Here is a 20,408-nt window from a genome sequence, read left to right as displayed (position 1 = left end):
AGTAAACCTGTAGTCTGGGAGCAAAGTGTTCTGTTAGAAATATTAAGATCTCAGGAATTTAGAGTAATGATACTTTTCTGCTAAATATATTCTAGAAACACAGCCCAATCACCCCTAAAATATACACAAAAAATGTAAAGAAAGACCACAATTAATCTGATCTTTTTTTTCTTTCAATTTCAATACATATATATATCAGTGAGTTTTGATGTAGAACCTCACAGTTTTCTCCTAGAAAGCTGAAGAGATATTTTATCTTTCATCATCACAAAGCCATAGTTGCATTAATCATCAAATATGATATGGTCTATCATGGAAAAAATAAGGTTTTTAAAGAGATTGAATTCAACTACAATTCTTGACAAGGAGTAAGCAGTAACCCTGACTGAGAAGTCAATTAGTTTGTCTCAAAACTAATGGACTTCCGCCAAAACACAGCAATCAGTAACAACTGAGTGAAAGAAAAATCACTTTTAATCCTTCCTCAAAGTGAAAGGGACTGAAGATCATTATTTGTATATATTAAAAATACTATTTAAGAAATTCCCATTGCCTTGGTCTTTCCATTTCACAATTATGCGCTACTTTGTGTTTATCTGTAACATAATATTACTAAAAATAGACAAGTTCTTGGCCGGAAAGGTTTTTCTGTTTTGTGTTTGTGCGCGTGTTCGTAAGCGTGAATAAACCGGAAGTGTTTCTCAGCTGTGTGACCTCTGTGTAATGCTGACAGAGCTCTATGAAGCTCAGTGGAAAGAAGGAGCCGCTCAGGGTTTAACTTGTGTCTGGCCTTTGTTCTGTGAAGCGGCTCCGTCAGCCGGAAAACCACCATGAGTACCATGTTTGCAGACACCATTCTGATCGTCTTTATTTCTGTCTGTACGGCGCTGTTAGCAGAAGGTGGGTGGAAATCCTCGTTAAGCTAGCTGCCGTGTTTAGCAGTGTTCAGAAACACGACCTTGTATAAATATGTATTGTTCCTGTAAGAGTTTGGGCGGGGAAATTATATCAGCCTTGGTATGATAGGTGATTTCTAATGTTTTCTGGACCTACAGTCAGTATTGAGGCTTGAATTTAAACTAGCCGACAAGGCTAATGGCAACCGGTTGTGGTTCCGGTTAGTATTTCAAAATAAAAGTCTCACGGAGCGTTAGCAAATATCAAAATGTTAATGCTTCAACATGTATTTGACTGTGTTGATAGTTTAAATATGGCTTCTTCTCAGTTTTTAATGGCTTACCAATAAGTGCAGGCATGACTCCATTCATTCTTTCAGCTGCTTTACTCGCAAATCGGTTTTTCGTAGGATTTATGTGACTAGAGCACACCCTGCTGATTAAAGACGAATTAACAACCATATATTATAGTTCATATACATATATTAACGACGGAATAGAATTCTTTATTTGCTCAATTGGAAATTCTCCGGGCTAAGCTGCAAAAGACAGAGAATTAGAAGTACACAGATACCCACAAAAAAATATAGGAGTTTATAATTCTTTGTTGTTCTTTGGCCTTTGAAAGTAAATAAAACAGGAATGGGTTGTGAGAGATATGCTGAAAATGTCAACAAGCCGGACTCGAACCTGTGACGGGCGCGTCAAGGTATGATGGTCAGGCGCCAGGTAGAGGACCAGTAGATGAAATTAAAATCTACAGTAAATCAAACTGGAAGCTGGAAAAAGTGGACAGCAACATAATATGTGATGGTGATAATATGCATATCAACATTGTATTAAAATGTAGATTATTTTTATATTTTGTGAAATGAACAGAAATCTGTGCAAGACATCGATTAGTTAGACATTGAGATCAGTTCAAAACCGACAAAAGCTTAGTGAACTAGAAGAACCCTTATAAATATGTATGTGATAAAGTAGATATCTACTGTTCAGTGATCATTTATTGGAATAAAGAGAATACGGTTTGTGACATTTGTACATATTCTGCTCTGTTGGCAGGGATCACCTGGGTTTTAGTATATCGAACTGAAAAGTACAAGAGGCTAAAGGCTGAGGTGGAAAAACAAAGCAAAAAGCGTAAGTGCTTCAGGGCTGGTTGCCATTATCTGACAAAATTGGCATCTATAGATGGTTCTTTACTCTTGTTTTTCTGCTTTCAGTTGAAAAGAAAAAAGAAACCATCACCGAGTCTGCAGGACGCCAGCAGAAGAAGAAAATCGGTAAGAAGCCAACGAGTTGTCATGGGAACCAGTTCACAAATGACATTGATTTGCTGTAACTATCACTATCTTCCCATCACTTTCTATATGCAATAAAAGTGCTTTACATAATATGAAAAACTTAAGACACTCTACAACACTCTGATTACATTATGTGATGGCGTATCCCAGAGCACTGTGCAGTTCTAAAATAAACTGCGTCTGTTACAGAAAGACAGGAGGAGAAGCTGAAGAACAACAACAGAGACCTGTCCATGGTGAGGCCTATGACAGCCAACCTGTCCTTTTCTTATTGAATAAATCTTCAACATGAATCCTGTGGCTTTAGTCGAATATTGTTTTTCATAGGCGTGCTTGTTCCTAGGTGCGCATGAAGTCCATGTTCGCAATTGGCTTCTGCTTCACAGCTTTGATGGGCATGTTCAACTCCATGTAAGCTCCACTTTTGATCAAAACGGAAATAACTATTTAGAAATGAAACAATATAAAAGTTTTCTAATTAAGTGCAATAAACAAACTAAAGCACCTTGTTGTTTTTCTTCTTGGCAGTTTTGATGGAAGGGTTGTGGCCAAGCTGCCATTTGTGCCACTGTCCTACATTCAGGGGCTGTCGCACCGTAACCTGCTGGGCGAAGACTACACTGACTGCTCCTTCATCTTCCTCTACATCCTCTGCACCATGTCTATCAGACAGGTAATTATTGTGTTTTAGATAATCCAGAAAAAACTTTCTTACCTTTAAATATTTTCTGTTACTTACTGAGTGGTTGTCATGGCACAAATTGATGCCCTGACTTTCTGTCAGTGGATCAGCATGGGTAAAGGTGTGACAAACCAACATGGATCACTAGGGAAGCTCCGATGTCTATATCCAATATTTATGTCGCTGTTCATAACAAAAAAAAATCTATATTTACAACACCCCCACGTTGCCAACTCTGTCACTATATTTAGAGACATTTCAAAGAAATAAAACTGGTATCAGCCAAAATCGGCTTTTTTAAAGATTGTTGTTCAGCCAGAAAACTGTGTTCAGTGCATCAGACATTAAAACCAAATCTAAAAATGTTGGATCCTGAACGAGATTGGTGTCATCGTTAAAAGCGCTTGGTCATGATGACTGTGGACGAAGTGCAGCTATCAGCAGCAGACTGTCCTGAAAACACCTGGATCAGTGACATTGCTGCATCATCAAGAAGGAGCTGGTGTGAGTTTAACAGAGTTCATCTCTACATCAGCCTCATATGTCCTTTGACCCCCATCTTCAAGTCAATATTCACTTATTTCAACCTTTGACCCTGAATAAACCAGTGAAGTTACGACGGTGAAAAGAAACTCCACTGCTTCTAAGCTTCAGTAATTCTCATCATGTATGTTGATTGTTAGTTTTTTGTCATTTGATGTGGATTTTGTTGGCCACATGAAAACCAGACATGTTAAGATTTGGTTTCCATTGGAAACTGCTTCCTAATTCAAATAACAACTGACTTTTAATTTGTAATAGCATATATTAAGAATAACCAACTTTTAATGTTTTGCAGAGTTTCTGAATATCAAATGTAAAATAATTTCAAGGTTTGTCGATTTATTGACAGTTTAAAAGAAGTGAGAAATAAAAATGCACGGTTACAAACTAGTATGCAGTTAGATTATTTCTTTAGTAATATATTTCAATACATCATCAAACCTGACTCATCGTTCTCCAGTCAGTGAAGTCTCTTTTAAACAGCTGTTCTTCAGACATGAGTCCCAGATCAAATTAGTAAGTCAGAGGAATAAACATACAGCCAAAATATGCAGTACTTAATGCCAAATATTTATTATGACAAATGATGTGAAATTAGATATTTTCTTTGGTTAACTTAAATACTATAAATTCCACAATCTGGTCAATTAATCTGCCAAAAGTACCTGTGAACAGCCATCACTTTCTACCTGGTTGTGAAAAACTGATTTTTCTGTCTGTCCTCCTTTCAGAACATTCAGAAAATGCTCGGACTTGCCCCCTCCAGAGCTGCCACCAAGCAGGCAGGGGGGTTCCTGGGACCTCCGCCCCAAGCGGCCAAGTTTTCCTAATCGTCAAGTCACCATGGCGCCCCCAACAGAGCACTGATGGAACTGTTTGTGCTGGAGCGAATGTCTTGCCTGTTGCAGCTACTACGTTGTTTGATTTCTTGTTGTGTTTTGTAATAATTAACTTAAAAGTAGAGGAGAAAATAGAAAACAACTTCAGTTCACACCGTGTTCACCTCACAACACGGACCGGTCTGAGATTTTAATCTGTTATTGACACAATAACATCTGAACGCCTTTCAGTATTATTGAATGTCATCTCTATTTTGAGTAAATTGCATATTAATAAAGGTTTTACGATTATATGTCATATTTCTCTGCTTTCTTTATTTGCATCCCGTTTAGATGTGAATGACAAGTTAAATATGTCCAAAAAATGTTTTCAGCTTTTATCTCAGACTTTGGAATTTTCAGAGTCATATCCAACGAAAAATAATTTTGCATTTGTGTTAACGGACCAGCACGCTCCGCTTGAAATGAAATGATTTCTTTAAAACAACCATGGCAGAAAAAAAAGTTCTCAAATGTTCTTTATCACAGCAACTTGATAAAGAAAATTTATCAAGTTGGTACAACAACTTGTATCAGTTGCTGTTGCAACTGATAGAGCTGGTGAAGGTAAACACCAGCACTACTTCCATCTGTTCAGTGTTTTTCTTAGAACGTAAAAACCTCACACTCATTAGTTACACAAACATCACCTTCCTACTGTAAAGCACAGCATGTGTTTGTCCTGATATGCTGTGCTTTGTTATCAACTGTGTATTAATGGCCAAACATTTCCACTTTAGTCTCATCTGTCAAAAGGGAATTGTTCCCAAAGTCACGTGTTTTATTTCATAATGCATCTAATTAGAAGCCTATTTTCTGTTTTGCATTAATTTTTAAAAATGACAGTAGTGTCTGAGTGTTTTTGTCTGAGGTTAGCTGTTTGGTTTCATAAAACCCAACATTATACTTTATATTACGAATAAAATGATACTTAGATTTCTTTAAAGTTGATTAATCATTCTGTGCTCTTATACAGACTGTATTCTTGGAGACAGGCCAACTGGTTTTTACAATCTTGTATAACTTGCCAAGTCCTTTATCTCGGGGTCCTTTCTAAATTCTCCTCAGCCCTAATAATTTTCTTTGTATTGTGTTACACTCAGTTTAGAAAAATATCTTTAAAAAATGTTCTTTTTTTTCATGGTGTCCATAAACTGTAATACTAAAGTGAGGTGTCTTTGTAAAACCATATTTCTGTCTACTCGCTTGCATTGTATAACAGAAATGACACAGACTCGGTTTTAGCAGAGTTTATTAGTCTTTCTCGAAGTTATTTGTGTTTAAAGTCCGCCTGTTTGGCTCAGCCTCCGCTTTATGAGCTTGACACAAGTGAGAAGCGGTTTCTCTTAAAAGAGGTGTGTCCTGGCTGTTTAAAAGGGGCGTAAAACCCTCCTTCCCCTCTGACCAGACGTCCATCTTGCAGCTCTTCTCTCTGCGGAACACAAACGGTACAGTTTTCTTCTCCAAAAAAGTTACAATAACTTTTATCAGCAATAATAACAGCGCGTGCACTCTGTCCTCGTGTCACGTTCTCTGACTAAGCTAGTTTATGTGCTCTGCTAGCTCTCTGCCTTTGCAGGCTAATATTACGTAATGGAGATATTTTTCTGAAACTTTTAGGTACAATCTGTGTGAAAATGGCCCAGTCAATCCTCGATACGATCTCCGGAGCTTCCACTGGAACCCTGGTGGTTACAGAGCCTCTGAACTTCTGGGCTGGAAAACGGGTGAAGCCCAGGGAGGACAAAAACGCCGAGCCCGTTTTCGAGCCTGCAACTGGTAATGCATGTGTTAAACGTTTGTCCTGGTGGTAATGCATATTAAAAAGTGACACGCAGAACAATAGCACAGTCCAGAGAGGTTTAGTTTGGTTTATAAGTAACTCTGCTCTGGAGTTGAATTTAGGAGAGGGACGGCGACGCTGAAGTTAGCTTCTGATTTGTGACCCTGACGGGCTATTTCGCATCTTTTTGCAAATCGTCAGCCAAATAACATAACTGTACTATTATTCTGACGAATTGTAGATTTCTAAGGACTTCTTTATTTCAGACTTCAAGATACCTGAAATGAAGATGAACTGTGTTGCTTACACTAGACGGATAGTACTTTGCATAATTTTCTCAACAATTTCTAAACCTTTTACTATAAACATAGCTTTTTGAGTTTTGTGCTTTTGGCGGTCATTTAAACTATATTTTTGAATACATTTTATTAAATAATTCAAATCTTAAATTAGTCAATTAAATTGTTGAAGTAGTGTTAAAACATCTTTTTTGGGCACTCATTTAGGATGTATTTAATGCATAGTTTGTTTATAGGGTGTGGAGAAATATCTTACTAGTTCTCTACATGTAAAAACCCACCTAACTAAGTAAAATACACAAAAATGAAAAGAAAGATTATGCTGAATTGTAGTATTTCTATGACAACTTTTTAAATGCAACAGGTGGAACACAAAATGAAAGAACAGCCCAGTGTTGAAACACTGTTTTCTGTCAGACAACAGAATTATACTGTCCCATTTCACTTTTCTCCCATATTCTACCTTGGCTTTAATCGATTTAGAAATTCAGAATTTAATTCACTGAATTTATGGGCTAAATTATAACTTCACAGATTAGAAATCCAGTTTATAATCAGTGAATCTTTTATTCTATTTGGCAAAGTACCAAATAAGGGGAATTTTACTGCGGGAGTTTTGCAAGCAAAATTGACTTTTACACATAGGAAATTTATTAAAGGCGCTTTATTTAGTTTAGGACACTCATTTCCATGGTTGACCAGATTGACCATTTATTTAGGTTTTCCTTGAAGTAGGTTTAAATGGTAAAGAAACCAAAGGGACTTGGACAAATAGAAATGTGCAGTTTTGTAAATGTAAAAATTGTTTTTTTTTTTTGTTTTTTTTGTTCAGTGTTGAAATGTTCTTTCCAGGTTTGACTGATCTTTCTGGCAATCAACTAGAGAAAATCAATCTGAAACTCAAAAGTTGTGAAATAGTCCTTTAGAGTCTTGAGCTACAGATCAGATACTAACTTCAGAGCTGTCTTTAGAATGTTCTCCCCATTTTCTCCCTACTGTCTGGGGGAGAGAAATGGGGAGATGTCTATCAGTACAGCCCAGCTATCTGTAGCTTATTTGCCTTCCTGTTTGCTCAGGCCGTGTCCTGTGCCAGCTGGTGCCCTGTGGGGCGGAGGAGGTGGAAGAAGCCATCCAGAGTGCCCACTCTGCCTACGTGAAATGGAGCAAGATGTCTGGCATGCAAAGGGCTCGGGTCATGCTTGAGGCCGCCCGCATTATCAGGGTGAGCCGGTCAGGCGGCTTTGAAGCTGTCCAACTTTTACTGTCCTTATTGTGCAACTTAAATTGGAGCTGACTATTGCAAGCTTGCGGCTTCTTGTTATTCATTAACAGGAAGCCCTCCCTCCTTCGGATTTGTGCAAAATCCTCCTTTTGTGTCTGGTTGGCCTGTTTTCGGTTGCATGAAGGAGTTTGGTTTATTTTCCAGTAATGACTCTACATTTTTGCTCCCAATCAAACAGGAACGGAGGGAGAAAATTGCAAAGCTGGAAGTGATCAACAATGGCAAGTGCATCACTGAAGCCCTGGTGGATGTGGACGTTGCTTGGCAGACCATGGAGTTCTACGCCGGCATGGCTGGGACGCTCACAGGTGGGTGCGGGGATGTCTCTTTGTGTTTCGAAGCGTACTTTCTGTTTGTCTGAACGCGGGTTTATGCTATGACTGCAGGTCAGCACATCCAGCTTCCTGGCGGAGCCTTCGCCTACACCAGGAGGGAGGCCCTCGGGGTGTGCGTGGGGATCGGGGCATTCAACTACCCATTCCAGATCTCTGTCACCAAGTCGGCTCCGGCCCTGGCTTGTGGTCAGTGAACAGCAGCGACTTTCAACTCTCATTTTGACATGAAGTCACTAATAAAAGAGATGTGAGAAATAAAACAATGTTTTTTTCTAGGTAATGCCATGGTGTTCAAGCCGTCTCCCATGACTCCTTTGACTGCTTTGGTTATGGCTGAGATCTACAAAGAGGCAGGCGTGCCTGATGGCCTGTTCTGTGTGGTCCAAGGTGGAGCAGAGACTGGCACTCTGCTCTGCCACCACCCCAAGGTGGCTAAGGTTTCCTTCACAGGCAGTATTCCAACTGGCAAGAAGGTACAAATGCTAAAAATGTGTTGTATGGGTATGTTTGGTTCACACAGCAAAATTTTTAGCCTGTTTTCAAAACCTGAGAGTCCACACATGGTGATAAAACATTGCAGCTATTGCAGGTTTGGTATTGAGCCAAACCCATTATAGCTCGATAACGGGTGTTTTCGATGTTTGATTGAAACATCGGAATGTTTCAATCAACAACATTCTGGTGGAAAATCTTGCTAATCTGGACAAAAATTGGTATAAAAGTCTTGCCTTGTGAACGAGGCTCTAGTTGACAAAACATCAAATTCTTTTGAATAACAGCACCTAGATTTACCAAAATGAGTTGGAATGACTCCGTCCCTGCTGCATGTCCTCTCAGGTGATGGAAATGTCTGCCAAGGGGGTGAAGCAGGTGACCCTGGAGCTGGGAGGGAAATCTCCCCTCATCATCTTCAAAGACTGTGATCTGGAGAACGCCATCAGGGGGGCGCTCATGGCCAACTTCCTGACCCAGGGCCAGGTGAGACTGATGGGCGTCCCATCCGTATTGGCTCGTGTCACTCAGCCCGTCTGAACTAGAGCGACCTCTGTGAGCTCTTACAAGGTGTGTGTGAAATGTGTAGGTTTGCTGCAATGGAACCAGGGTGTTTGTCCAGAGGGAGATCATGCCACAGTTCCTGGAGGAAGTGGTGAAGAGGACCAAGGCCATCTCTGTGGGCGACCCGCTGCTGGACGGCACCCGCATGGGGGCCCTGATCAGCAAGCCCCAGCTGAACAAAGCTCTGGGGTTTGTCACTCAAGCCAAGAAGGAGGTTGGTTCATTATCATTGTTGGATTGGGAGACTTAAAATGAGGCTATGTTCACACAGCGAGTAAATGCAACCCAACTCTTAACATAGTCACCCAAAAAGTCCAATCTGTGCCACTTCCATATGTGGAACCAAATCAGGTTCATACCTGAGTTTTCAAAGTGCCAGCAGTCAGAACGGTCATGTTACATTTAATCAAACTTTTACATCGTTGACATGAGACATGCGCCATAATTCTGCACCAGAAGAAGCCAGACCAAACAAACAATTCTGAAAAAAAATCAGAATTATGAAATGTGTCAGTGAAGCACATCCCATCCTAACTCCACCACTCCTGGTTCTGACCACACATCCAGTCAGACTTTTCTAAAGAAGTTGCCTTTGATGCTCCACAAAAGCTCATTGCTTTTAGTTGTGCTTTCTTTCTCTCAGCTTCCTTCATCATATGATCTTGTGACGATACTATCAGCTTCCAATGCTGAATAATTTTTATAATCCATCAAGTATTAGTTCCGTAAACAGTGTACTGCTGTGTGATGTCTACGCTTTTCTTCTGAACTTTGCTTTGGCATCTTAAGTCATTGTTGTGAAAATTGTCTTTAACAAAGAGTAAGAAAAAACTGTTTCAAAAACCAGAAAATAATACATATATTCTTGGTATTCATTTGAAGGCTTTACAACAATCGAACACACTGCTCACTGAACATAGTCGGGATTCAAAGCCTCGAGCTGAACACGGCATTCAGTTTTATAAGAAGGGTTTCATACCATTCACATAATTTGACAATCTAATTAGTTTTGGTTACAAAACAAATTGCAAGCATGCACATTTTTTTCATAAGGGAAATTAAACATTCAAGGACGTCATGAGGGTGGATATCAGACTAGCGAGAAACAATTCAACAACTATTGCAATACTGAGTTCAGAGAAACGGCTTCAGAAAACCTTCCACTGACCATGTGCTTTACAGAAGAATCTTGACACTGTTATGCATTGATTTACTCATAATCATAGTAACCTTCAAAATATTCCATCACACCATTCACACAGAAGTCTGATTGTGGCTGCATTTAATTTAGTCGCATGATCGACCTCCCCCCCAAAAAAAAGAAAAACATATTTCAGCAAAGAAATCAGAATTGAGCATTCAGACCTGCTGTGTGAACGTAGCCATAGATCCTGAGTTTCCAGATCTCATCGTTCTCTTTGTGGTTCTGCCAGGGAGCCAAGGCGCTTTGTGGAGGAGACCCTTTTGTCCCCACTGATCCCAAACTGAAGGGGGGTTATTTTATGTCCCCTTGTGTCCTTGGTATGTCTGACTCCCTCACTCATCGCCGTAATGATTACTGGTTTCTGTCAAATCACGGTTCACACACCTTCTGTTCACAGAAAACTGCAAAGATGACATGACCTGTGTGAAAGAGGAGATCTTTGGTCCGGTCATGTCCGTCCTGCCTTTTGACTCTGAGGACGAGGTGATCCAGAGGGCCAACAACACCACCTATGGACTGGCCTCTGGAGTCTTCACCAGGTGAGAACAGAGCCAGCAGGATTATCTCTGACCAGCAATGAGTAAAGATCTACCGCTGCTTCCCTTTGAAGAGGAGTTTATTGCTTTCTCTAGGTTGGATTTTATAACTGCCTATTCATGTCGTTCCTTTCACTGCAGTAGGTTAATGAAGTTCAAGTCCAGATGTGAGTGGTTTAATCTTTTACCACATGAAATAAGTTCCTCCCTCCACCTGCAGGGATATTTCTCGAGCTCATCGTGTGGCAGAGAGGCTGGAGGCGGGGACCTGCTTCATCAACAACTACAACAGCGGTGCTGTAGAAATGCCATTTGGAGGATACAAGATGTCAGGTAGCTTGTTGGGAGGTTTCTACATTCATAAACAATTCTTTCAATTTAACTTTGAGAGAACATGAGATTTAGTGCAGGAATGAACCCAAACTGTTGAATCTCCGCAGGCTTTGGCAGGGAGAACGGCCAGGTGACCATCGAATACTACTCCCAACTGAAGACTGTTTTTGTGGAACTGGGAGACGTTGAGAACCACTTCTAAACCCAGAAAGTTGACATGCAACACTAGAACTGTCACTAAAGATTTTGTCTTTCTGCAATTATGTGCCACATAAAAGTTGTAGAGTATAAACCCACGTTCTTTCTTTGTGAAATCTGAAGCAGTAGATCAGCAATGCTTATTTCCAGCACCAACCTGAACTTTATATCCACAAAATGTGACTCCACCTGATGATTAAGCTACTATACTAACTGAGATGTTCATGTGACCACATAGGTATCTAATGTCAAAGAAAGAGGCCTAACAAATGTATATCAGTATTGGGAGGAACCCTGTGCCAAATGGTGATTATGATGATGTATGCTTACCTGAAAGTGTTTGTCTTTTTTCAAAATAAAACATTTCGGTGACAAATATCTTTTATTACTTCAGAAAGTAATTCATTGAAATATTTTTACACTTCAGTTATTTACCAACTACTGTAACTTCAGTAATAATCTGTAGAATACCAGTTTTAGTATTTAAAAGATCAGCACAGTGCCACCACATGGTCAACTTGAGGTGCTGCATGAGCTTACTACTTTGACTCAATCCTCTTATTTCAATGGGAAATGAAATGCAATCAATCAATTGTCTTCAACACATCTGAATCAAATGGCTGAAGTGATTCAGGTGTTGTAGCAGAAACCCATCTGAAAGTTACAGCACACCCATAAAGTAGACTAATTCAATGTACTTAGTTTTGAAAAATACCCGATAGTGTAGTATTTGACAAAAACTAAGTCTGAACACTGGATTCCTTGTAATGCTAAAGTAACTATGCTATATGGTTGAGTACTGTCTCTACGAGCGGACTAAAACTGGGGGAAGTTGGTTTTCACTTAAGCATACCTGTAACCTTGTCACAAAATAAGATCATCGGAATTATAAAGCACAATTATACTGCTAAAAAAATAAAGGGAACACTTCAGTGTTCACTTAAATGTTAAAGTGTTCCCTTTTATTTTTTTGAGCAGTGTATATAGTAGACGTGTGATGAACGACTCTTCCAGAAGATGGCAGTAATGCAACAAATGGGATGCAAATTGCCATAAAATCCCAGGGAAGAAGAACACGGCTCGTTTCATTTCTCATAACTAGATTGTATTTCAACGATGCAGGTAAGTTTGACTCCCATACGCCCCTTGAAGAAATGCACCCTTTATCGGAAGGATAAATGTTTTAGTTTAGGACAACTTATATTCTGCTCATATTAACACGCATCTAAACACTAGTTAGCCCAGCTGGCTAAGCTATGTAGATTATAGCTACATGGCTATGTAGCTAACCGTTCTCTGTGTTGCTCGTTTTTCTTTCAGCAACGTGAGGAGAAGCAGCTAGAAGCCTCGGTGGACTCTCTCATCTCCCTGGTGGCTCTCACTAAAAACGCTCTGCAAAGTTTCATCTACAAGCTGGAGAACGAATACGAGCGACTGACATGGTGACTAAATATTTGACTATAAACTTGAGTAGCTGCTCAGTTCCATCCTAGAGTAACAGAGTCGGGTTCTTCTGTTTCCTCTTAAATCGTTTTGCTGTTGGATATTACTGGGCCGACATTAACTATGGAAGAGTTGATAGTCAGAAAATGTTTATAATGTGTATATATTGTAACTTCTATTAAATCAAACCTTACTTTCTCTTCATAGGATGAAGAACAACCTTATCTTTCTCCAGCTTAATTGTAGAACATTTTATCACAGCAGCGTGTGTGTTTCTCTTTCTCAGGCCCAATGTTCTGGATAATTTCGGTCTCCTGTCTGGTCAGCTGAACACCATCAATAAGATGCTGAAGAACGAGAAGACGCCGTCGTTCCGCAGCCAGGTCATCATCCCTCTGGTGCTGTCCCAGAAGTCAGATGACGACCTAACGGTGAGTGTATTCTCACCGTTGTCCTCCTGTGTTTTTGGATTTCTGCCTCTCATCTCTCTTGTTTTTCCCCCCTAAGGTCCTCACAGAGCAGCGTGTCCCGGTGTTCAGCCATGAAATCGTCCCAGACTACCTGCGGACCAAACCCGACCCGGAGGTGGAGGAGCAGGAGAAGCAGCTGAGCACAGAGGCGGCGCGCATCGGTCCGGATGTGGCGCAGGTCGGTTACGTGTCGTCTTCACTCCTTTATTTTTCATATCGAACAGTTTGTGTGTTTTACATTAACTCCGTCATTGTTGGATCATCGAACAGAAACAGATCCAGGCGCTGAATAAAATGTGTTCCAACCTGCTGGAGAAGCTGAACAACCCGCGCGATGACAGAGATGCAGAAAGTGCCGGTAGGTCGCATCGCTCCATCGTTTGTGTCTTTCTGCGTTCTGATTGAAATCAAAACCTCAACATGTCTCCCCGTTAGCGTCCCGACTGAACAAACCGTCGTTTAACCCCGGAGACACCAACGCCTTGGTTGCAGCCGTTGCGTTTGGAAAAGGCCTTTCCAAGTGTAGGCCTCCAGGTCCCATGGCTCCTGGACATCCAGGGCAGGGGCCCATGATGAGCGGGGGGCCAACCTTACAGCAGGTCACTATCGGAGGTGGTGGAGGCCAGCAAGCAGGTATGGGGGGACCGGTAGCTCCACAGCAGCAAGGACAGCCGGGTAAGAGGCCTGGTTTGGAGAGCGTTCAGAACTCAGCCCACACACAGCCTGATGCTGTTTTCATCTAACGACCAGATTTGGATATTGTGATCACGTTTAGATACGCTCATCATGTTTTAACACGTTTACGTTTAAACTGTTAAACAGTAACAGCTTAAACATGACGCTCAAGATTAGACTATAACGTTTATGAGGGCATATTGGGGCCATTGTAGATGGAAACAAAAAGCAGTAAATATCTGCCCTCCTGACTTGAAGCTCAAGTAAAAAAAAATCTTAAAAAAAATCTAAAAATGTTAGGGTTTTTTTCTAGAAAATTTTTCGACTTTTCAAATTCAGAAATTTCCTAGAAAAATAGTTTTCCAAAGATTTGAAAGTTGAACATTTTTGACTTTAGGAAATTTTCTGACTTTTGATTCTCAGAAATTTCCTTTTTTTCCCCCAGAATAATTTCTGAGATCTAAAAATTTGAGATTTTGGTCAGAAATTTCTTTCTAATACACCATTGTGCCCATCAGACCAGTAAAAAACAATTTTCAAAACAGAAATGTGAACTTAAAGCATGTTTAATACCTGCTTAATGGTTATTTTCAAAGGTACTTTTAATCTGACAAACAGAATGACTAACATGACTGGAGATGGATGTATATATTTGCACCTCTATAGATAAAAATAACAATAAAATTAATTAAAGTTATTAAATAGTCATCCCACACAGATATTGTTTTATGTCCTCGTCTTGATGAGTGGATGTAAACCTCTCATTTGTTTGTGAATGTTTACAGCTTTTTTCCTGTTTGTCCTCCAGGGAAAATGCCAAGCAGCATCAAGACAAACATAAAATCCGCATCTGCTTCCATGCATCCCTACAACCGATGAGCCTCCTGCTCTCCTCCTGAGCCTTCATTGCTAACAGCTCAGCTGGAGGAAGCTGCTGCTTCACTGGCTGGAAGCTTCCCCAGACCAGGGGCCTGCAGCCTGTGGCTCCGGAGCCACAGTGGCTCCTACTGACTTTGACTTGATGAAGAAACAACTGAGGTTTTAAAAATGCAATAACAAATACACGTTTTTTTCATGTTAGTTTCCACAACAGTAACAAAAGTACTGTTCATTTATATTTAGAACTTTTTCTCTTCTTAGGCTGGAAACTGAGAAAATTTAGCCATTATTTTTTGGAAAAGCTGCTTGTTTTTTTGCCTGAAAGCAAGAATCCTGAGGTTGTGCTTTACAAATTACAATAGATTTTCTGCTGTAGCTATTTATCAAATATTATAAGATGCCTTTTTATTGTTTTATTTAATGTTTTTTCAAAGGATCATGTAATATTCGTGGCTCTAACCCGTTTTATTTAGCTGGGCAGAAATAACTGGATTGTAACAGTTGCAGATTCCCGATTCAGAACTAGTCAGGTTTTTGAACTAGACCTTCTGTTTGTAGCCACTAGATGGCACTATATCAACATTAAAAGGCCTGAAACAACTTTATGTTTACTCAGTTCATGTAATATCTTTCTTTTTTATTTTTTTCTAAAATAAATAAATACAAAGCACCTTGTTCAATGACTAGATTAAAACGGAAATAAACAAAGTCCGCATGTATTTTGTGGACAAAACAAAATGCAAGCCTTGAATTTCGCTCCCGTTTCTTCTTTGTTCATTTTTTTTTTCGCAGCAGCGTAGGTGAGGGTAATAAGTCCGGACGTCGCTCTGTGTGGCCTGATAATGTCAAAGTGTTTAAGGGGGGGAATAAGGAAGTATTGCTGCTGACGTGTGAGGGGGGTCCTCTCTCTCTGTCTACTCCAATCCCCGTCCCGTCCTGCCGGGCAGACCCAGCGCAGCGGCCGCGCTGCTGTCACAGCTGGCCGGCCCGTGGCTGACCTACATACCCGCTGTGTGAGCAAACAGGCCGCCGTCTCTCTCGCTGCGTCAGGCGCTCTGCTGAGGCAGCTCAAAGCTGCACAAGGTCACTCTGGTTCACGGAGGAAGGGAAGGCTAGGCTACAAACAGAGACCCCAACACAAAACATCCTGCAGAAACAGCAGCGATCTGCTCTTTTTCCCGCCACAAACTTTACAAATAAATGGAGATTTCTACAGATTAAATCTGTTAATTAAAGTCTGTTTTAGGAACTTTATCACTAAATGAAACGCATATATGCAGAGATGGATGTTTAAAAACCTGTTAATTGGGAAGATTTTTCGTGAAAAAAAAATGACATGTAAAATTAGATTTAAAAAAATTATACATTTGGGCTTGAGGTTCAATATCTGCTTATGGATTATTTTCAGTGAGTCAAACGAGACTCATTGGATCCCATATTCTAATTTATTGAATAAAACGTTACTACAACCAGTTTAAGTCTGTTTTATGTACGACCACAAAATATGTTAAGAACCTTCTAAAAATTTCTTAGTCGTTATAAAAATGTTATATCACTTAAATGAAGTGATATTCCTAACAAGAAGCTGGATCATAATAATTTAGATGGCATAATAAATATAACAAGGAGGTTTATAAACCAGAATACTAATTTTAGTTCAGTTCAATTCAGTTTTATTAATATAATACCAATTCACAACAAATATCTCGAGACACTTTATTATTTAAAAAAAGCATTTCAGTTCAATCATACATACTTTCCAATTGATAATAGTTATCAAACGGTACAATGAAGCTCAATTCATAATCCAAAGTAGTTTAAAAAGGTTTTATCTAAGAGAACCCAGCAGAAGGCATGGAGTTACTGACCTGCAGCTTTCACTCCTCTGGACGCAGCGACAGCAGAAAATCACCTGCTTTGTGTCTCTGACTTTACAACAATCCCTCCTACCAAACATGTTCCATCAAAAACAGGAACAAACATTTAAACCAACCATGTCACCGTAGTAAAAGAATGAATGTGACAGTTACTCCAGCATCGTGTGTCTTTGTTTGCTACTCATTCATGTTTCACAGAGATAACTTTGTTCTTTCCTCCAATAAGAGCTCGCTCTGGCATGACTGGAGAAAATTCCACTTGTCCTGTAACGGAGAACACGATAAGGTCCACGTCCCACTTGTTACGGAGGCTTCAGGCCAAAACTCCCACAGCCAGCAGTGACTCAGACAGGCTCCACATTCTCCTCCAAATCCTGTGCACTTCAGGCAGCCTGGGAGGATTTGGTGATGTGGGCCATCCTGCAAACGTCTTCTTCATTGTTTATTTATTGTATATAAAAGTTGGGATCAGAGGAACATATTGAATGTCTGTGGGTGGCAGCAGCTTGGTGAACGGTGCCAGGGCTGAGCTGTTTCTGCTGGCTGGAACACACCCACCAGTTCTTACTGCATTCTATTCCTGATTAATTTCCCTTCGCTGCTGCTTGGACATTTTGTACCATTGATCACCTTTTACCAAAGGACAACACTTCTTCTCCTGTAACTCTGACCAGGTTGGTGGACACTGAGAGGATCTCTGAGTCCTGGTTCCTCACAGATATTCTCTTCCTTTCAGTTCAGTCAACACGTTTGCTGTAGGATCTCGGTCTGAAGACTGAGATGACTAACCCTGGCTCAGTTTTACCAGTAGAGTCCAACAGATTTCTATTTAATATGTTCTGGTAATTTAAAAAACTTGTGAAATTAAAGAATTAGAATTACCCAAATTGTACCTATTTGCTCAATGCCACAAAACTTAAGAGATAATATTTTTTAGAGATTCTTTTGTAGCTTACCTTGAATTCTATAGTTGACATGCATTTGGTCAGAATCAGGGATGACCGTCTGTGACTTGGGTCGGGCTTCCTTCCAAAATCATCTGACGGGTTAGCACAGACATTTGTCCCTCACTTTTCCAAATGGCCGATCGTTTTATAATCTAGTAGCAAATCACAAACATTTGTGTTTCACAAGATTCCACACGGCGTTACATGGGAGAGACACAGTGGATTCACTTTCTAACATCAGCGATTGGACTGACCACGAGCAGAATGGAAGACAATGAGAGCAACATTCTCCAATACTCCAGTCAACCACATTTAAATATTTGCTCTCTTGTCACTTTTCAGTCCCTACATCCCATGTTTTAAAGGAAGACATCTCCTCTTTGGCTTTTGGACCCAGTTAGAACAAGGTCTTGCTTCTCTGAGGTTCTTGCTGATGGCATTGAGCTTTCTTTGAGTTTTTAATCTACCCATAAATTTAGATTTACATCCAGAACACCCAAAACTTTGAAACTTTTATTTTACCAACACTCTGTAGAAAAGAAAATGAACAAAAATCCAATTCCTGTTAGCGTGTCACCTTGAAGTCATTATGTGTGCGTTTCTTTCTAAATTCAAAAGAAGCCCTCCCTGGAACAGGCCAGTTATTGCAGCTGGCTGGATTTGCATCTTGTTGCCATGTAAAGTGTGTAATGATGGTTAAAGACCTGTGTAGCATTTGTCACGCTGCAGCTTGTTTGTTAAAGCGACGAGGAATGAAAGAGAACATCCAGCGATTGTTCTCTGAAAAGGATTTGCACCTTTTTTCTCGCCGCAGAAACTGAATCAGCCTCACAATGGCTTTTTGCTTTGCAGAAGCTCATGAATAAATTAAACACGTCCAGCTCTTCCAGCTCCAAACAGCGGCTAGAAAATGGTGTGTGATGGAAACTGGGAGGCCCATCCATGTAATTACATGTGATCATGTTTGCATATGTCACTCCCACGGCCTCTGATTCCCAGCGCTCCCGGGAACCTCTTCCTAATCCACAGTTTGATTTGATGTTTAAACCTCTTCCACTCTGTGTTTTTTTTTTTCTTCTCCTCCTTCCAGAGGAGGGATGAATCGGAGGCTCAGAATCAGACATCCTGTCTGGTTTATCTGGAGGACAGAGATAAGTGCGGATGCCGCCTCTCTTGGGGAATGCACATTAGCTGTGCCTCGGAGGGAGTTCATGGTGTGGGGAAAGGTGGTGGAGGGGGAGGGGCGCCTGTCGGCCAGGAGCTGCACAGCTTTCACTCAGTCTGGGAACTGTGAAAATATCCCCCATCACACACACACACACACACACACACACACACACACGCACACACACACACACACACACACACACGCACACACACACACACACACACACACACACACACACACACACACACACACACACACACACACACAAACATACCCTCCTGGGCAGTTGGGCCGGGCTGCAGCGCTCTGTTCTGATGAAATGCCTCCGCGTCATGGCGCAGTTGGAAGTCGGATGTGTAAAGTTATCCAGAGGTGTTGGACTGACAGGCCCACAATGTGTTAACTCGTGTCCTACAGTGACTTCTGACCCTGTTACTAAAGTCTGGAGGAGAGGCGTCGTCGAGGCGCACAAGTTTGTGGGAGAAAACCCACAATGCAACAGTCTGTAGGTATTTTGCAGCTTGGCGTGTAGCTTACAGGTCTGACTTGGCTACTCCCGGTGGGTTCTGGCTTCGACCCAGAAAACGGATTTTAGCTCCGATATGTAACTTTTATAAAAAAATTAGTTTGTTAAAACAGTTACTATATTGTGATGGTATAAGACAGATAATCTTTGAATAAAAAGAGCTTATCCTCTTCCTCTTCCTCCTCTTCTTCCTCCTCCTCCTCCCAATCCTACAGAAATACACCGCTCAGCCAGAAACAACCAATCAGAGCCAGTAGGAGGGTCTTAGCGCTGTCAATTAAATTGCGTTCATGCTACTCAGACCTGTCCTTGCGCTTTGCTGCACCACAGCTTCTCCAGGTCAGCCTGTCATGAATGCTAAAGCTAGTTAGCTTGGCTAAGACAGATAAACAGAGAGTAGTTTCTCCCCCTGACCTGCTAAAGTTCTGACTGTGGTGACAATGGTGAAATAAAGATTTGACATTAGCAGTGCATACAAGCGTGACAGTGCTAAGACCTTCTTCCTGACTCTGATTGGTTATTTCTGACAACCAATCACCAGAGTTGTATTTCTCCAGAGGGCAGTAGAGGCTGAGGGTGGAGCAGATCAATCATTTCAATCTGGAGAGACTCAGATGGAGAAAGAAAGCGATTAAAAGAGTTTAATGACAAAATGAACATAAAAATAAACACAAAGTCCTTTGGCGCTCAGGCCCTGGCCGGGGACGTCGAGCTGCACTTCGATGAGCTCGATGAACATTCCTGATGCAGCATAGGAATGTAGACCCCCGGGGCCTGTACTGGTGGCGGCGGTCAGCCAGGAGCAGAAGGTGGAGATGGGGTGGAGGTGGGTCGATCGCAGCTGGTGAGCAGAGGAGGCCATGGGTGAAGGTCCTTTTGAACTGGAGCCCAAACAATGATTGGCTGGAGCGAGGCTTGGACCGGCGCTGATAGGTCCAGGTTGCAGAGAGGGAGGCGCTGGTTGATGAGGCAGGTGACTGAACTTTTGTCAAGATTCCATTTCACAGATTATCTGTAACATTTTATACTGTCACAAGTCACGCCATGTTGATAGGTTAGCAAATATGTAAAAATAAAAGTTACATATTTAA

The 20,408-nt window shown here is 40.9% G+C and overlaps 3 protein-coding genes across 4 annotated transcripts; all 3 read left to right on the top strand.

Annotated features, from left to right (window-relative positions):
* The first annotated feature begins 683 nt into the window (after positions 1–683).
* On the top strand, positions 684–4,560 carry tmco1 (transmembrane and coiled-coil domains 1). The gene is made up of 7 exons (XM_008407795.3): positions 684–900; positions 1,962–2,039; positions 2,123–2,182; positions 2,393–2,439; positions 2,547–2,614; positions 2,732–2,876; positions 4,160–4,560. Exons 1-7 carry the CDS (start codon positions 831–833, stop codon positions 4,256–4,258), a joined length of 567 nt encoding a protein of 188 aa, XP_008406017.1. The 5' UTR covers positions 684–830; the 3' UTR covers positions 4,259–4,560.
* Positions 4,561–5,624: 1,064 nt separating this feature from the next.
* aldh9a1a.1 (aldehyde dehydrogenase 9 family, member A1a, tandem duplicate 1) lies at positions 5,625–11,710 on the top strand. The gene is made up of 12 exons (XM_008407794.2): positions 5,625–5,754; positions 5,927–6,085; positions 7,465–7,610; positions 7,849–7,978; positions 8,057–8,191; positions 8,282–8,478; positions 8,843–8,983; positions 9,087–9,275; positions 10,495–10,582; positions 10,663–10,804; positions 11,022–11,134; positions 11,242–11,710. Exons 2-12 carry the CDS (start codon positions 5,944–5,946, stop codon positions 11,334–11,336), a joined length of 1,518 nt encoding a protein of 505 aa, XP_008406016.1. The 5' UTR covers positions 5,625–5,754; positions 5,927–5,943; the 3' UTR covers positions 11,337–11,710.
* Positions 11,711–12,334: 624 nt separating this feature from the next.
* Positions 12,335–15,469, top strand: med8 (mediator complex subunit 8). 2 transcript variants are annotated; one of them, XM_008407793.3, is made up of 7 exons: positions 12,335–12,454; positions 12,653–12,774; positions 13,062–13,206; positions 13,283–13,423; positions 13,516–13,603; positions 13,681–13,878; positions 14,729–15,469. In XM_008407793.3, the coding sequence occupies exons 1-7, from the start codon at positions 12,449–12,451 to the stop codon at positions 14,797–14,799; spliced, it is 771 nt and encodes a 256-aa protein (XP_008406015.1). In that variant the 5' UTR covers positions 12,335–12,448; the 3' UTR covers positions 14,800–15,469. The 2 variants fall into 2 exon arrangements, with proteins under 2 accessions (XP_008406015.1, XP_008406014.1); XM_008407792.3 differs by having other exon boundaries at positions 13,681–13,920.
* The last annotated feature ends 4,939 nt before the right edge of the window (positions 15,470–20,408 follow it).

The sequence above is a fragment of the Poecilia reticulata genome, chromosome 4 (assembly GCF_904066995.2).
Source record: "Poecilia reticulata chromosome 4, P_reticulata-male-v2, whole genome shotgun sequence".
Taxonomy (NCBI): Eukaryota; Metazoa; Chordata; class Actinopteri; order Cyprinodontiformes; family Poeciliidae; genus Poecilia; species Poecilia reticulata.
Note: the sequence above shows the minus strand (reverse complement) of the source record. Positions and strands in the feature narration are given on the sequence as shown.

Bases quoted from the DNA above. Each gene is read 5' to 3' on its own strand.
- med8 (XM_008407792.3), top strand. The intron at 12,775-13,061 runs GTGACTAAATAT...TCTCTTTCTCAG, and splicing joins GAATACGAGCGACTGACATG to GCCCAATGTTCTGGATAATT. The intron at 13,604-13,680 runs GTAGGTCGCATC...TCTCCCCGTTAG, and splicing joins CAGAGATGCAGAAAGTGCCG to CGTCCCGACTGAACAAACCG.
- aldh9a1a.1 (XM_008407794.2), top strand. From the start codon at position 5,944: ATGGCCCAGTCAATCCTCGATACGATCTCCGGAGCTTCCACTGGAACC. The intron at 8,479-8,842 runs GTACAAATGCTA...ATGTCCTCTCAG, and splicing joins GTATTCCAACTGGCAAGAAG to GTGATGGAAATGTCTGCCAA. The intron at 9,276-10,494 runs GTTGGTTCATTA...TGGTTCTGCCAG, and splicing joins TCACTCAAGCCAAGAAGGAG to GGAGCCAAGGCGCTTTGTGG.
- tmco1 (XM_008407795.3), top strand. From the start codon at position 831: ATGAGTACCATGTTTGCAGACACCATTCTGATCGTCTTTATTTCTGTC. The intron at 901-1,961 runs GTGGGTGGAAAT...CTCTGTTGGCAG, and splicing joins TACGGCGCTGTTAGCAGAAG to GGATCACCTGGGTTTTAGTA. The intron at 2,877-4,159 runs GTAATTATTGTG...TCCTCCTTTCAG, and splicing joins GCACCATGTCTATCAGACAG to AACATTCAGAAAATGCTCGG.